We start from the raw sequence: 16,924 nt of genomic DNA on the forward strand, positions 1-16,924 counted from the left end.
CCCCGATGACATCACCACGTGATATCACGCACGTGGGAGGGCGGGGGTGTCTGTTGGGGGGGGGGGGGGGCAGGACGAGGCCTCGACCAGGCCCACTTAGCTGCCGCCATGCATGTCGGGAAGGCGGCGGCGCGCAGTGCGCAGGCGCAGGGCCGTACCACAGCGGGCGAGGGGGGGGGGGGCGGCGCGGGGCACGGGGCGGCCCACACAAAGGCGGCCCCGGGGGGGGGGGGGGGGGAGAGGGAAGTAGTGCGCATGCGCTGTGTGTGTCTCCCCGGCAGCCAGGCGGGTCCCGGCCGGGCGGAGGCCGCGGCGGAGCCGGGGGCTCGCGTAGATGTGCAGCCCGGGGGGGGAGCCGCCTGGGCCGGCCCCGGCGGGGGACCTGCCGCCCGAGTGGGAGACGGACGACGAGCGTATGGCTTTCCTTTTCTCGGCCTTCAAGCAGAGCCGTGAGGTGAACAGCACCGAGTGGGACAGCAAGATGGCCTTCTGGGTCGGGTTGGTCCTGGCCCGCGGCCGCCGCCGGGGAGCCGTGCGTACTTGCCTGCGAGACCTGCAGCACAGCTTCGAGCGGCGCGGCAGTCTCCCGCTCGGCCTCGGCACCGTCCTCCGGGAGCTCCTCAGGTACCGGTGGCTGTGGTGGTGGTGGTGGGGGCCTGGGCCTGGCAGCCCTCCCGCTGCGGGGGCTGGAGGGCAGGGAAGAAAGGCCTCGGGGGGGGTCTCTGGGGAGGGGGGACGACGCTGAGGAGGGGTGGTCGCAGAAGGAGGGGGTGTAACGGAGATTTGTACCTATGGATGCGGGCAGGGAGAGCTCCATGTCGTGCCAGCCTGGAAGATGCTCGCTGTGTGCATGGCAGGGAGAGCAGTGCAGGGTGCTGGATAAATGGAGGGGTGCGAGGGGGAACACGAGGGAAGGCTTGGTGCTGTTCTTGGAAGGGGGGTCGTGCCTGCCTGCGCGAAGTGCTGGGAGTGTGGGAGAGCGTGAGGGGGTTTTGTTGCCGTGCCAGGGCTCGTAAAGGAGAGGAGAGAGCACACAGAGGTCCAAGGGAATACAGGGTTGTGTTGTGCGGGGGGAATTTGGGAGCCCTGTGCAAGGTAAAGGGTGGACGGGGAGTCAGGGCAGCTCACCCTGGGGCTTGCAGGAGGCGTGGGAGGGCAGTGGGCCGTGGGGAGTGCAGGAGATCCCAGGGGAATACTGTGCTGGGAGAGCTCGTAGGTGCAGGGGGAGCTTTGTGTTAAATCGGGTTATGTTCCCTGAAACAGTTGCTTTGATGACCCAGCTGCGAATGGTATGTAGTGGTGTACGGGCATGTGACGATGCGATGCACTGGTATTTGCAACCAAGTGTTTTGTGTTGCAAAACTAAAGCCTGGGACGGATACCCTTAAGAGACTCAAGAGCAGCAGGAGCTAGCGGAGTCTGTGTCTGTAACATAACAAATAAAATCTCTGAATCTGAGAAAAGCTACGTTTTCAATTTAACACGCAAATGAAGCATCCTGAACTGTGCAACTGTCCCCTCTAAAAAGTGACCCTCCCCGTGAATTCCCTTGTTTGATGCCTCATCAGTTTCAAGTCAGAAAACCTGGAGAAACTTGCCAAAGTGGAAAAATAGTAAACAAAAGACCCTGGTGTCCAGAGGAAGCTGGGGAGGAGTGGAGACCTCTGTGTAATTTCATACCCAGTAGTAACATGTTTAGCAAGAAACTAACTTTTAGTTAGAAAACACCACTAGGACTGTGGATGTACAAAGTGTAGAGCAATGTTTCATTTAAAAATTCTCCATGCTGGCACTCCTGCTCACTGCCAGTGGAAGGGTTTAGGACTGACCGTATTCAGTTCTGCGTGCATGTCTTCTCTCTAGACGTGGCAAGCTGCAGAGGGAGTCAGACTTCATGGCCAGTGTAGACAGCAGCTGGATCTCCTGGGGTGTGGGAGTCTTCATTCTGAAGCCCCTGAAGTGGACTCTTTCCAGTGTGTTGGGTGACAGTAAAATACCTGAGGAGGAGGAAGTTCTGATTTATGTGGAGCTGCTTCAGGTGAGTGGTGTTGAGAGCTTTCTCAAGAATATGCATCTCCAGAAAAATCACAAGTCATTTTATGTGCTATCAAGGAAGGATCAGGGTTGAATAGACCTTCATTTGTACTCCTTAGGTGTTTAAAAGCCTGTAGAGAAATGGATGGAATAACTCAGGGATAAGAGGTAATTTATATCTACAGATGTTCCTTGAAACTAACATAGTGACTTCTCGCTGACTTCCAAGAAATGGGAGGGGTAGGCTTGCTTGCTTGTGTAGGAAGACAAGTAGTATGCTGTGAGACAGCTGTAAACCTCAGGTTTGAGCTTGTGCAAGTGTCGTATTGAGTATTGGCAGATTGAGTGCCATCCGTGTAGGGAGAAACGGGTGACGTAGAAGTTGCTGGCTGTCAGTCCAGTGGATCACTGAGCTGAGCTCGCATGTGTGTTATTAAAGGCTGCTTTCACTTCAAAGCCCGTGCTTTCAGCTTGCCTTTTCAGACGTGATTAGAACGGCCCTTGGATCCTGTCGAAGACCCTTTTCTTTGGCACATTGTTAGTGGTAGACCTGTGGGTTGCATTGTGAATTCATGTAACTCATTGTTGCTCAGTCTGACTTGGATGGTGTGGTGCTGATAGTTGAGACCTTGGGTCCTTCTCTGTGTTGCTGTGCGACTGTTAAAATTAGCACCAAGACTTGCTGCTGTTGCATGCAAGTGGCGTCTCAATGCCTGGGACTAGTAGAAATGCAAGAACTCTTTAGATGTGTTCCTTTCTTTGTAGTTAGTCCGATAGCAGATGGTGTCTTCCCTCTGCAGTGGGTATTCCACAGCCCTTTCAGAGGGTGTGTGCATGGGAGAGGAGAGAAACCTTTTAAAAAGGTGCCTGGAAAACCACAAGCCTTGATGTGGAATCTGGGGCTGGATGGAAAGAGTTGTTTCTATAGTCTTAAGTGGACCTTAACTCTCACTTGAAATGGGGAAGACTTTTCTTTTTCCTCTGTCTACATACAAATGATGCAAAATGACTCCGTGAGCACAATTACAGTGTGGATTAAAGAAAAGCTTTTATTGGGTTTAAACTTGGGGTGGGGGGGCAGGGGCATTTCAAGAAGGGCAGAGGAAGCCAGCTTGCTGCCTGTGTAGTTCTTATGTTGTTCCATAGCATTAGCACAGGGATTGTGAATAGTGTAGTTTTGGTTCTTGTGGAAAACCATACTGTTTTTCATTCCATTAATGGTGATATTTTTAAAGCACTGTAATTGCTTTTGAAAGTGAACATACAGCTCGTACTGAAAGTCTATCTGGCCCAAAATATGATGCATCTAACTTTTCACCTTCAGTGAGTGGGAGGAAGCAGGTGTGGACTTGGCAGCTGTTGTGAAAGAAGGAAGAGTGCTGTGTAAACTAATAAGACAGCTCTGTTGCTTCCTTTCAGGAGAAAGCAGAGGAAGTTTATCGCCTGTATCAGAACTCTGCACTTTCTTCTCACCCTGTTGTTGCCCTGTCAGAGCTGCGTTCCCTCTGTGCCAGTGTTTGTCCAGATGAAAGGACGTTCTACTTGTTGCTTCTCCAGCTGCAAAAGGAAAAGAGGGTCACGATCCTGGAACAGAATGGAGAGAAGGTACAGGGTAAAGGTGACTGCTTTTGGGTGGTATAATCCCTGTCTTGCATTTCACCTGGCTGGAAAGAATACTTTATTGGCTAAATATGGATGTTCTTTGTTTGGAAAAGGAAATTCTATGTACTCCAACACCGTAACCTGGTTATAGATGAGATTAAATCCTCATTCTTGCATGACAAGTTCTTCAGACATTTGTAATACAGCTATGTAATTTAACAGCTAGAAAATCAGCAGATACTGTAGTTGTCTACCTGCAGGTTGACCGTTCCCAGCTACCCAAATTAAAATCATTCCATGCCACTGGAATCAGTGTTCCACTTTCTGTGAAAAGGTTTTCCTGTCTGTCAGTAGCTACAGAGATGCAGGCACACTCATCTCTAAGATGGCATGTTTCCCTGTAGTGTTCTGTGCTGTACAGTTCCGTACTGAAGTACTCAAAGTGTGACGTTGCCGTACACTGTTCAGAGCACCAGGACAGCTTTAAATCTTTAGGGTGTTCCATTATGGCTTCCTGTTTTCACACTGATGTTACTTGATCCTGTCTAGTTTAATATTGGACTATATGGTGAATGGTAAGTCCTCATCGATCTATTGCAAGGCTTAAACTGAGGGTATAAAAGCATCTTGCCCTTCCATCAGAGTGGAAGTATTTCTAGTGCAGGCACAGATTCTGGAGACAAGTGACTCGAGCATGTGGTTCTCTTTCTTTAGATAGTGAAGTTTGCTCGAGGTCTTCATGCCAAAGTCTCCCCGATGAATGATGTGGACATTGGAGTATATCAGTTGATGCAAAGCGAACAGCTGCTGTCACAGAAGGTGGAGTCCCTTTCCCAGGAAGCAGAGAAGTAATTTGGGGAAGGGTGGTGGGAAGAACGTCTGTGTGATGTAGAACTTTGTATTCCCGTGACATAGTTAGAACAAAGCTGCTGCTTTCTGAAAGTGCAGGTCACTCTTTCCTGTTCAGTAAATGTAGAAGCCACAGTCATGTGGTAGGGCAGGTTTTCAGTCTTTGTTTCCTATCTCCATGAAAACAGCATGCAGTGAATAGATGTCACAAGTTTTTGCAAAGATTTGGAATGCATTCAAGGACTACTGAGAAGCAACAGTGGCTTAAGGGTAGTTGTATCCAAAATGCATTGTTACATGGTCACCTGTGGAGTAGAGCAGGGTAGCGAGGATGGTTGCCGATTTGTGAAATAACTACTACTTGCAAAGGAATAAGCTGCTTTTCCTTCTTGCATCTGTACAGGTGTAAAGAGGATGCCCGGAGTGCTTGTAGAGCTGGGAAAAAGCAATTGGTAAGTACTGTTCTACTTGGGAGGAACTACAAGTTAGGTGTCTTGGAGCTGGTCCGTAACTGCAGATAATGACCAGGGTTAGCCACTGTATACTTGAACTTAGATGTGTTGAAGTGTTGTTTCTGAGGTCAAAGGTCTCCTTAAGGTGAAGATAAGAATGTGTTTGTCCAGTGAGATGTGCTGAAGAGAAGTGGAAATAGCTAGCTCTTAAAACCAGCTGTTGTATGTGTGCCTTGCTGCACAGGGATTGCTATTTTTTTTACACTTCCTTTGGCTGCTGCCTGGTTTGTGATCCAAGTCTGCATATGTAATGTCTCCAGGCGCTGAGATGTTTGAAATCCAAACGAAGGACGGAAAGGCGCATTGAAGAGCTTCATTCCAAGCTGGATGCAGTGCAGGGGATCTTGGATCGTATATATGCCTCCCAGACTGACCAGATGGTAGTGTGTTAATTTTGTCTTGTACTTCTCGTGTTAGCCCTGCTCTTCTCATTTGTGCTGCTTTACCTGCTTGTCAGAGCTCATGTCTGAGGGGTGTAAGCTGGCTGGCGAGACTTTATTCTCTGCTCTGATGTTGAGGTATTGTGCTGAATAAACCTGCTTGTGGCTTTATTTTCTCCTTGTGTGCTAGTGTTCCTCTGAGGGTCCTGCTTGGATAACAGGTCTTGAGAGAAGCTTACGCTGCCTGTTGTTTGTTCTTGGTTAGCATTATGCATCTTTCTCTCGCTTTTTTTTTTTTAAGGTATTTAATGCCTATCAGGCTGGTGTGGGAGCTCTGAAACTGTCTATGAAGGATGTTACTGTGGAGAAGGCAGAGAACCTGGTGGATCAGATACAAGAGGTATTGAAATAAGAGCACGTCTAAATAAATAAGCAAGTAGTGTGTAGCTGTACACAGCAAGATTGCCCAGCTATTAATGCTGAGGCTTCTGGCGCTGTTTGGTTTCTATTCCATGTGTCACCAGAGCAAACTGACTTAATCTTGATCTTTTTAGATCAGCAAGCAGGGGTCTTCAGATAACTGGCTGTGTTTGGTTTTATGTATTGTTGGTTAGTAATCACAATTTACGTTAAATTTGTGCATTTCATGTGTTCTTTTGGTTAGCGATATTGTGCAAGCACACAACTTCCTTAGAAAAAGTTTAGCGAGATGTATTAAGAAATACAAGTCATAACTTTTGGAAGCTAGAATGCAACTACGTGCATAAAAACAGGGTCTTAAAACTGCCTAACCCGTAATCTTCTGCAATTCAGTAAGGGTAGGGAGACGAGTTTATTCTGAATGAATTGAAACTAAGAGAGTAATCTGTCTGCATAAGCTGGTGTGAAAAACAGAAAAGGATTACTTTTTTAGCAACTTCAGCTCCATGTACTTAAATGGTGGCTTCAACTACTGAGCTGAGGGGCTGTCTGTAAAATTTCATAGCTAAGATGTATTGGTCTTTAGCTTTCTTTTTTTGTTAGCCTACGCTGCAATATGGGCTTGTTACTTATGTGAAAAAAGCTGAAGTTAGGGAGATTTTTAAATTAATTTTTTTTGTCTGTGAAATTCTGGTTTAGGTTTGATTCTCAAACATGCTAATTGGTCTTGTAGCACTTACTAAATAATATTTTGTGTTACCGCTTTTGCTACTGAAAAAGCAGTCATGTTGCAAGTCTCTCTTTTTGCACTAGTACCTGCTGCCTTTAAGTTAACTTCTGATTTTTTTTTTGTTATTTCTACTTTTCACATAGGTGGCTACAGTAAGACATAAGATTAGCTTATATTCTGTATCAAATGCTGTGTATTTTTCCTCAGCTTTGTGATACTCAAGATGAAGTAGCCCAAACTCTGGCTGGAGTGGGGATCAATGGTCTAGGTATGTTTTGGGGTTTTCATCCTTTGCTCATCTTCTCTTGCCACTGCCCTTTGTGCTTCCATCCCTTCCCTGCTCCCTCCCCACATATGTCTAGTCCTCCTTCCTGGGATGATAAGCACTTACTGAAATACCAAGGCTGTTGCTACTGGTGCCTTGAGAAGGGAGTGATGACTGACAAATTTTCTCTGACAGCGGGTTGCAGGGGAATTGGCATTTGTGCATCTGCAAATCCTTGCAGTCTCTAAGTGCTGGTGGATTTCAGTTCAGAGTTGTGTAACATTGATGTAAATCTATTTTTAGAGTGGCTGCTGCTTTGTTTCAGATCTTTTGCCTTTGGCCTGTGTGGTTCTGCAGCTTGTTTGTCTCTGCTGAAATGTTTTCTTGCCCTTAGATGCTTCAGCACAAAGGCTTGTAAAGGAATAGCTTCTCCCTGAGATCAGGACTAAATTTTCACCTTTTGAAGAAGCACAGCGAGTTCGTTGTTGTTATAAGTAATGATGGATGGGAGTAATAATACCTCTATTAAAATTGGACTTTAGTCTGTACTGCAGTTATGCTACTTAATTCTGCTTGGAACTGAATGTTTTCTTTAATCAGCAGAGATGGACACAGAGGAACTTGAGAAGGAGCTGGACAGTCTCCTCCAGGACTCAACTAAGGAGCCTGTGGATCTGCCTCCTGTTCCCCAGAAGGTGTTGAATCCACCCATTTCTGATGCTGAGCTTGAAGCTGAGTTGGAAAAGCTCTCTGTTTCTGATGGAGGTAAGGATGTTAGCAAGTCATGTTAGCTAGCTGCTATTAGGATCTATGACAGCCTTGCAAATTGAAAGATGTCTAGCAGAACTAAAGTCTGAGCCAGAGTCTTTACCACTTCCAGTTATAAGGTTGAAAGCAAGCCCTCCTGGTATCCCTGCCAGGTGCTCAATGGCATTGTCTTTCACTACCAGACTCAGTCTTGAGAGAACTGCCCTCTTTGCTAGAAATTCTGCCTGGACTTTTTGCCATGGGGTATAGGAAAAGTTGAAGGCCCTATGAAGGAGCTAGTGCTTGGACTAATTTTTTTTTTTGGGTCATTGTTTAACAAAGCCAGGCAGTGTTTTTTGTACGTTATGTTAACAGTGGTAAAGTAGACCAGCATTTTCATGCCTGTTGCTGCCAAGCACGCAGCATCTTCTCTGTCCTAGAATGCTTATTATGTCTTATGTGTTATAGGTATGATGTCTGCTTAAACTAGTACTAAACTAGTCTTTATTTAGTAACAATGAGTGACCAGAGCTTATGGGTGTGAACTGCATGCTGAGTTTTCCCTAGACCTGTCTTGGGACAGGGTAAATAGACTTGAATTTTCCTTTCAGGAATCTGTAAATGAACAATTACACAGGACTGTCCATATAGGTTTGGTTTTTTTCTTATTTGGGCAGCTGATGTTCTCAAGTTTCAGAGCAGAAGAACACTCAGCATTCCATATGAAACAGGAAGCATGGGTTTCCAAGAGAATGCAATTGAATATTGAAGCACTGAGGTGCTCTGAAATGGTATTTGTTGGTTATGGATGTGGTTGATCTGGACCCTCTCACTGATGAAAACTGATCTCTTTCTCTTGCAATTTTCTTCATAGATCTGGCACAAAAGACTCCCTCTGCTTCCTCTGAACCCAAAACAGCTCTGGGACTGAATCTCTAAAGACCCAACAGCATCCTGTTGCTGCAGTTTGAGAAGTTGTCTTAAGGTTCCTTAACTAATGACTAGAACTTCTGGGGAGAGGAGTAACACTCCCCTGTTCTTCATGGATATCACTTTGCTCAGCAACAGGATCTCCTGCCATGACAATCCACTCTGGAACTGGCCCCAGCTGGTGTTTGTCATCTCTGTGCCAACATCTGCACTGGTCTCAATTTGACTTGTGATTCCCAAGTCACTCTGCGACATCCAGTCTTCCCTTCTGGGAACGCAATTCACTATTCTGCCCAGTGAAGATAAACTCTTCTATGTCCATAACAGTGCTTGTTTTTTGGTTCGTGGTATATTTTTTTTTTTTCCTTTTGCTGTGGCTGATGTTGAGAATCTGAGTTGCGGCAGTATTGCAGTTGCTCAACATTTGGCTGTTTGTGTGGTTGTTTAAAACACTTGGCACATAAGTACTGTCCTTGACATAAGTTATCTGCAACAAGCTTAAACACCTGTTGATAGTTCTATCCCTCCCTGTCTGTATTTTGCACGGTCGTGGACAACTAGACACTGTAACTGTTAAATTGTAGGAGATTTTGTTGCTGCTCTAGGGGGCAGCAACTGCAAGCACAAGACAAAAATAATTCCTCTTTCTGTAATGACACTAAGGCCTTAAAAGGGAGACCTGCAAAAGATTTTAAATTAAGGATTCTCTTACGCTGCCTGTTGTGACAAAGGCTTGCGGTCACTATAATACAATTTTCTGCTTGCTGTTACTTGAAATTTGAGCTGCTTGCTATTTTTGTATCTTCCCTGTTTGCAAAACTTCTTGGGAGCTGCAGGGTGATCTGCTTTGAGCTCTCATACTGGGTGATTTGGGGTGGGAGGAGAAGGGATGCATCGTTTCCCCTTTGAGAGCATGGTTTCATACAACAGCCTTGACTTTGCCTTCAGTCTTGATGTTGCGATTCCACAGGATTATGGGTTACCAGAAAACCCCAAAACAAAACTCTGTAAATGTTTCTCATGCAAAAAAACCCAAGCACAGCAACTGAAGGTGTTTTTTTTTAGAGGCTGTCTTTACTCATCTTTTGCAGGTCACTTTTTTATTATGTGTATGCACATGGAAGAGCAGAAAGCCTGATACCTAACATGAATAAATGAATTCTTTCAGGAGGGGAATGTGCTATTAACTGGGCTTTCTGCACACAGAGCCTGTGTGTGGCAGGGGAGTGACTAGCTACACCTTGATGCATTGCCAGTCCTCCTCTCTCTGCACCTATCCCTGACTCGGAATGTATTCCTGTCACCATTTCTACGCTGCCTCCTGTACCAAGCTCCATGGCTTGAGCCGTGTGGATGACAGCTTGGGTGAATGCTAAACTAGGGCTGGAGTTCCCATGTCCTGTTAATTATTGGTGAGCCAGCTTTAGCCCCAGAGAACAGGGGAAGAAATTACAGGTGTCACTAGGGTGCTGCGTTGGCTCTGCCTTCACAGTCACTTTGTACAAGAGTGCAGACTCCTGCCAGAGAAGGTGTGCAGTAGCCAGCTAGCAGTTTACCCAGGCTGCACACAGGATTATGTGAAATGACTTGAAGCTCTGTATTCCTTTCCTTTGTAAGTAAACGGGAGAAAAACCACTGTGTTTTCTGCCTATGTGTAATAAAGGGGAGGAACCAGAGTCCCTTGTGGTGCCTCCTTTTCTCTGTGCCACAAATCACTGCCATATTAGTGCTGTTCCAGCTGTGCTTCTGCATCTATAAAACTTGTCTGCTGAAAGTAAATGGGCAGTTTCCTGGGCTGCTTTGTTTAAAAAAAAAAATAATTGAATAACTGCTGTACCAGACTTTGAGTTCCCTGAGCCTTTTCTCTTTGTTTTAAAAAAGCTCAACAATTACTATCATTTAACAAGTCGTTTGTTTTTACCAAGTAGCCTGTACTGGCTTTTGGTTGTGGCGCCTTAATTTTATGAGTATCATTTTGGAAAGGCTTACTTCTTTGCTTCAGCTTGTCTTGGCTTTCCACTTTTTCATCATTGTGCATCTCACAAACTAGTGCAATATCAGGACCCATGCAGGATGCAGTCCTTTGCCTAAGCCACCTTGCTGTTGCCATGGAGAAAACTGCTATGCCAGGAAGTCAGTTCTCTTAACTGACCCTTTGGTTAAGCCTTATGCTGGGACAGTTTTTTCTGATTGTAATTCACTTCTTGTTCTGATTGTAATTAAGCAGTGCAGCTGAGGAGACTAGTATGGTTTTTTCCTCTGCCTAAAGACAATGAATCTAAACAGAGTAACCTGGTATATAAACTGTTCAAAACACATTACTCCTACTTCCCTCTGATACAAAGATGCCTGAAGTAAGCTTTGAATTTGCAGGCAGTCAAGCCTGTTTCCTCTGGCAAGAGGTTTGATCGGAACTGGCATGCTGGTCCCTGGAGAGCTACTGTGGTTGGGTTTTTTGCAGGGCTCGGGTCTTGCCTCCAGCCAGTATCACTGGATCTTTTTTTAAAGGATCTGACTACCCCTCACTTTTACCCTGCTATCGGAACTTGTACCTTCCGTGGAAGTAAAGTGCGAAGTAATTCCTGTAGGAATAAACACTCTCCTGTAATTCTGTAATGTATCTGAGAGTGCCATTCTGGAAGAGGCATATAAGAGTTAAACCCAAGCAGCTGCTGCTTTATTTGAAGTGGCTTGTAATTTTCTTCCTTTGATGCAAAGTGGGGAATGTAATCAAGATGGCTGAATAGAGAATTTTAAGTATATTTTGGTGAGACAGCAGGGAAGGGAAATAGAGGGCAGCTTCTTGCTGGGTGAGGAAATTAAATACAAAAACCTAGAGCTGAATTGCCACCAAACTGGAACCTTATCATATTTGAGTGCTGTTTAAAATAGTACTTAACTTGATTTTCAGAAAAAATAGCAGGTGCTTATGTGAGGAAATGGTGCAACTGTTTAGGAATATAATGCAGCACAACAGTTTTCTCAGTAGAGAAGATTGCATCTAGCAGGCAGGAGTAGCTGCCTGCATTTTGTTTTGAGTTACTCTGCTTTGCTTGCTTACAACAGCAGGGTTAACGGTCCATCCTTCATTGCATGTCTTCCGAGACGCACAGAACTTGGGTAATGTATTGGATCCCTTCCCATCCCATCTTCCCCTCTCCAACCCAGCTTTGAATGTCTGCTTCAGTGTAAGTTGTGTGCAAGGGTAAGATCCTTTCTTGGATGTTTTTAAGCTCCTAAGGAGGAGGAAGGCTTCCTTGTATCTTGAGGAATGATTTCCTGGAATGCCTCCTGGCTTAGCACGTGCAACCTAAGTGTGCCATGAGGTCCCAGTCTAAGCCTCTGCCATGATTTAATACTGTATGACAGGTCACCTGCCATTGCTGCTGTCTTGAAGAGCAGCGAAAGCATCCTGTTGTTTGTGTCTTGCAACTTAGATCTCAAAAATATTTGTGCCCTGTAGAGGCAATATGAGAAAAATGCCCTTTGGGGCACAGATGACAGTGCATCTGCATGCACCCTTGCACGGGTTAGTGCACTGCCAGGGTCCTGTGGTGTCTGGGCAACTAGATGGCCCTCCTTTTCCTCTGATGAAATTCTGGTAAGGAGGAAGGGAGCTGGCCTGACACAAAAGACCCAGGTGGAAGCGCTGAGCCATGAGCCGGCTGTTGGTGCCATCTAGCTGCTCTTCCTGGCATAGGCACTTGGCAGGAGCAGGCTGCAGACGGTGGAACTAATGAGGCTTAATTAAACAAAGCCTTCAGAAGTAAATGCTGTGACATGCTGGCAACAAGTTTCTTTAACCTGTCACAAAGCAAGCGTGCTGTTTACTTTAGGAGTAAGCTGCTTGGTGCTGTATCTTCAAGAGAATAATTGCGCTCTTGTTTGAAAGTTGTTCTTGGGCAGGTCCTCCTCTAGCTGGGCTTATGCAAAGCCTGGGTCACAGAATCAAGTTAATTAAATCTCAGTGCAGCTGAGCTCACACTGTATAGATTGGCTGCTGCTTTCTTCAGAAGTGGTGTACATGACAGGCAAAGGCAGAGGTCATCATGATACACTACAGCAACTATCAAATGTCAGGAGTGAATTAATGCTGAGCTGCCTGGTTGTTTTTTCAGTTTGATTTGGAAAGCTTTTGCTGTTCTTTCCCACCTTGACCAGTTTACCAGCAAGGCTTTTCTTAAAAGCAGGTGCCCATTTAAGCAGCCCTTACAGAACTGGCTCTCGAGGAAACTTGCCTCCTGAAGGATTTTTCTGACATTTCTTGATCAAAGGAGCCCTTTTGCTTACAGAGTGGCTTTAGTTACAAAGTGATGGATTCTAAGTGCTTCCAAGGCTAACCCGTGCCTTAGTAGGTCAGACACGGTTGCTAATATTGTGGTGTTTTTCTCCTCAACGTAAGAAGGGACGGTCTTGCAGAGCCATTTGCTTGTCAGTCTGGAGTAAGAGCTTTATGGCGTAGGAAGAGGAGTAGTAGAGAGGGGGGATAGCCCTGCTCATTCCTCCAGAGCTGCCCCCAGTTCTACAGTACCACAACGCTTGTGATTGCTGCCTTTCGGTCCCAGCAGACTACCAGGCTGTGACCCCACCTTTGGCACGATAGGCAAGGCAGCAGGCTGGGGCTGTCTGGCTCTACTCAGCCCTTGGGCGAGAAGGAAGAGCTGTTCCTGTGCTTTTGGAGGAATAGTTGGTAAGGATAGCAAGGAGACCTCTTGGGGGTGACCACTGTTTGCTGACAGGGCTGGGTACTGTGCTGGGAAGACATTGTGATTTTCTGGTTAATGTTTTCAGGTGTCAGTCGATTGCTAATGTGGAATTAGCTAGGAATTAATGTGGAATTAGCTAGGCATTAAAGAAAGAATGGTGAACGTGAAAGAGAAGCTACCTTGTATCACTTCACTGAAAGTACTCATGTTTATTAAGGATAAAAAAACTTATGGAAGCTGTGTTCAGCATCCTCTTTGGTTCTACACATAACCCCTACTGAAAGAAAGACTGTCTGAAAACTGTGTTGTCTGATACTTTCAGAAAGAAAAAACTTTCAGATTTGTACAAGCGTTTTTGTGTGTGTGGTTTTTTCCTTTTTTTTTTTCTGTGGACTTGAAGGAACTTTGCAGTGGAAAGTAAATGCCAGTTTTGCATCACTTGCAGCTGGGCAGCTCAGGCCAGGGGGGAGTAACTACCTTAGGGTCATATATCTGAGCCGTGGCTCAATGCCTGTGCAGTGAATTTAGGCATCTCTTATTCAGAGATGAAGCACACTGAATTTCTATCCTGATTTGCATTGAAGACCCTCAAACCCCACTTGAATGTTTGTTATTTTACCCCTTCAATCCTATCACCTAACTCCCAAGCAACTTACCCTGTCAGCTGTGGACTCCTAATGCCATATTCGTCTTGGCTCACAGAGGACCAACCTGGTGAGTAGGGCACCTGGTGTGCAGACAGAGAAGGATCTCACCTGTGTGAAATCCAGAGGCAATTAGCAACAGAGGGAAGAGCAGACAGCAGAGCAGCCTGGTTTATGAGCAGAGAAGGTCCGTCTGCAAGAGCAGAGAGAGCTCAGATTCCCTCTTGCGTCTGGCAGCAAGTCCCAGCCTGGCCAGCGCAGAAGGGATTGACTGGGATTCTGTAGCAGGCATCAGATCAACAACGGATGAAGAGCTGCTGAGAGAGGAGAGGGAGGAAGGCTTGCAGCAAAGCCTTCCCAGCTCGCTCAAGTGCTGGAGGTGAGTGCCAGCTCTTTGTGAGCGACAGGCTGCAAAGAAAGAAAAGTGGGGTGGGAGGCAAGAGGGAGAAAAACAAACGCCACGCTGTCAGCTGGAGACTTGGAAAAGAGTGAGAGCTTCAAGCACTTTTCCTTGTGCTGGGTCATCTGGCAGAGTGCGAGAGCTGGGAGGATTGCAGTTGGTGCTTCTGAGATGTCAGCAGAGCAGTAAAAAGGGGGTTTGGATGCTGATGGGGACTTGAACAGCTGTGAAACCTCTCCAGGGACTGGAACAAAGGGGAACCCATGGATGGTTTTTACTCCTCCGTGGAAGGAGATGGGCAGGATGTCATCAATGATACCAGTACTAGGAAGAGCTGGGCAGAGGAAGGCAACTCCGAGTTGTCCTTCCGGGTGGTGACAGCAGCCTTACTCTTCCTTCTCATCCTCACCACGCTCCTGGGTAACACGCTGGTGTGCGTGGCAGTGGTCAAGTTCAGACACTTGCGCTCTAAGATCACCAATTTCTTCGTTATCTCCTTGGCAGTTTCTGATCTCTTTGTGGCTGTACTGGTGATGCCCTGGAAGGCTGCCACCGAGGTGGCCGGGTTCTGGCCCTTTGGGGCTTTCTGTGATGTTTGGGTGGCTTTTGATATCATGTGCTCCACAGCCTCTATCCTCAATTTGTGCATCATCAGCGTGGACCGTTACTGGGCCATTTCCAACCCCTTCCGCTATGAGAGGAAGATGACGCAGCACGTGGCTTTCATCATGATCGGAGTGGCTTGGCTACTGTCCCTCTTGATTTCCTTCATCCCTGTGCAGCTGAAGTGGCACAAGGATCGTGAGCTCCTTAGCCAACAGGAGCCAGGTTTTAACGTCACCGGGGAGGAGGAGAACTGTGATGCCAGCCTCAACAGGACTTACGCCATCTCATCTTCTCTCATTAGCTTCTACGTCCCTGTTGCCATCATGATTGTGACGTACACCCGCATCTTCCGCATTGCCCAGCGGCAGATCCGCAGGATTTCCTCCCTGGAGAGGGCGGTGGAACATGCCCAAAACTGCCACAGCAGCGACTGCCCTCACGACGCCTCCCTGAAGAACTCCTTCAAGAAGGAGACTAAGGTCCTCAAGACCCTCTCTATCATCATGGGCGTCTTTGTCTTTTGCTGGCTGCCCTTCTTCGTGCTCAACTGCATGGTGCCCTTCTGTAATCTCGACCTTCGTGAGCCAAGAGAGCTACCTTGTGTCAGCAAGACTGTCTTCAACATCTTCGTCTGGTTCGGGTGGGCCAACTCTTCCCTCAATCCTATCATCTATGCCTTCAATGCAGACTTTCGGAGAGCTTTTGCAACCATCCTGGGCTGTGGCTGCCTTTGCCCCCGCAATGCAGTGGAGACGGTGAACTTCAGCAATGAGCTGGTCTCCTACCACCACGACACCACGTATCAGAAGGAAGTGGTGACCCTCAGCTACCCCCAGCTTCTCCCTCATGCTCCTCTGCAGACGGAAGACAATGAGGTGTCCTTTGACGAGGTTTCTCAGGTCTCTGAGCCCTCTCACAACACCTGCCCTGTGGATGTCTTGCCTGCAGTCATGCACGTGGAGTGTGAAACGGCTGTCTCGCTGGAGAAGATTACACCTTTCACCAGCAATGCGTTCAATTGAGGCAGGGTTGGGAAAAGGGTGGTGGGATGGTCTTGAGGAGAGATGGAAACAGGGACACTATTGCAGTTGCCTATTTTCTGAGGAGTTTGAGGATAACGTGGATATCGCACACTCTGCCTGGGCAGGAGTTTGCATTAATAAGTGTGGAATAGCCAGAGTGATTTTCCAGATGGCTCAAGGGGTTTTGGATATGTGGTTTTGTAACTCACAGATTCAGACCCAGCCCAAGTGGGCAGTAGAGATCTCTGTTGCTGCTCTCTAGTTGACCCATAGAAAAATGCCTTCTGCAAAAGATGAAAATGCAAGGGCTCAAATTCCACTTTCCTTGTGACTTCAGCTGAGAAAGCAAAGATTTGTGTGGTCTGCTGAGCCTCTCCATAGTCAGTGAAGTAAAAACGCAGCTGTGCTTGTGGGGAGAGAGGCTGGTTTTGCCACTGCCTGTGTCCAAAAGGCCATCAGCCCAAGGCTGCTAAATGGACATGAGCCAAATGCAACTGCTCGCTTGGTGATAACCGCTGCTGGCAGAACTAGATAATCCTGCCTTGTGCTCAGCGGGACAATGCGTAGCAGCCTTTAGCGAGGGAAACTCGCGTTCCTAGTGGGCTGTGCAGGAGGGAGGTGATGGCCTTGCTAGGGTAACTCTCTTTAGGCTCACCTCTGACTGTCTCTCTTGCTCAGGCAAATTATCCTGCAGGTCTGGACGGGTATGCAGCCACCTCTCCTGGAGCCCCAAGGCTGTGCTTGGTAGCAGCTTGTCTGGAGCGTGTTGCGGGGAAGGATTTGACATGCTAAAGGTGTGCTCTGGCCCCTGGAGCAAGAGCCAGCCTCTCTAAGCTGGGATATCCACAGCTGAGGGCAGTCTAGGATGAACACAAACTGTGTTTTAGCCCCAGGATGTTGGACCCTTTGGGAATGAGGGTGTCTGAGCCCTTCAGACTCTGAGGGTAGAGGAGAAAATCAGATGTTAAAGCAAGAACATTGCTGTTTTGGTTTCTGCGCCTCCACCACATCTTCCATCAGTCAGGTCCTCCTCCTTTGCCTAGACTGTTTCTTCTCCCTTTTACTTTGTTCTCCCTC

General features: G+C 47.0%; 2 protein-coding genes across 3 annotated transcripts; both read left to right on the forward strand.

The window, feature by feature from the left end:
* Positions 1–263: 263 nt before the first annotated feature.
* CHMP7 (charged multivesicular body protein 7) lies at positions 264–13,524 on the forward strand. Of its 2 annotated transcripts, none has more exons than XM_049830553.1 (10): positions 264–624; positions 1,864–2,038; positions 3,454–3,639; positions 4,351–4,484; positions 4,889–4,937; positions 5,258–5,377; positions 5,679–5,777; positions 6,735–6,795; positions 7,393–7,557; positions 8,414–13,524. In XM_049830553.1, the coding sequence occupies exons 1-10, from the start codon at positions 335–337 to the stop codon at positions 8,476–8,478; spliced, it is 1,344 nt and encodes a 447-aa protein (XP_049686510.1). In that variant the 5' UTR covers positions 264–334; the 3' UTR covers positions 8,479–13,524. The 2 variants fall into 2 exon arrangements, with proteins under 2 accessions (XP_049686510.1, XP_049686511.1); XM_049830554.1 differs by having other exon boundaries at positions 7,396–7,557.
* A 921-nt stretch (positions 13,525–14,445) lies between these two features.
* Positions 14,446–15,856, forward strand: LOC126051387 (D(1) dopamine receptor-like). Its single transcript, XM_049830552.1, has one exon. The coding sequence runs from the start codon at positions 14,483–14,485 to the stop codon at positions 15,845–15,847; it is 1,365 nt and encodes a 454-aa protein (XP_049686509.1). The 5' UTR covers positions 14,446–14,482; the 3' UTR covers positions 15,848–15,856.
* The last annotated feature ends 1,068 nt before the right edge of the window (positions 15,857–16,924 follow it).

Source organism: Accipiter gentilis, chromosome 28 (assembly GCF_929443795.1).
Source record: "Accipiter gentilis chromosome 28, bAccGen1.1, whole genome shotgun sequence".
In the NCBI taxonomy this organism is placed as follows: Eukaryota; Metazoa; Chordata; class Aves; order Accipitriformes; family Accipitridae; genus Astur; species Astur gentilis.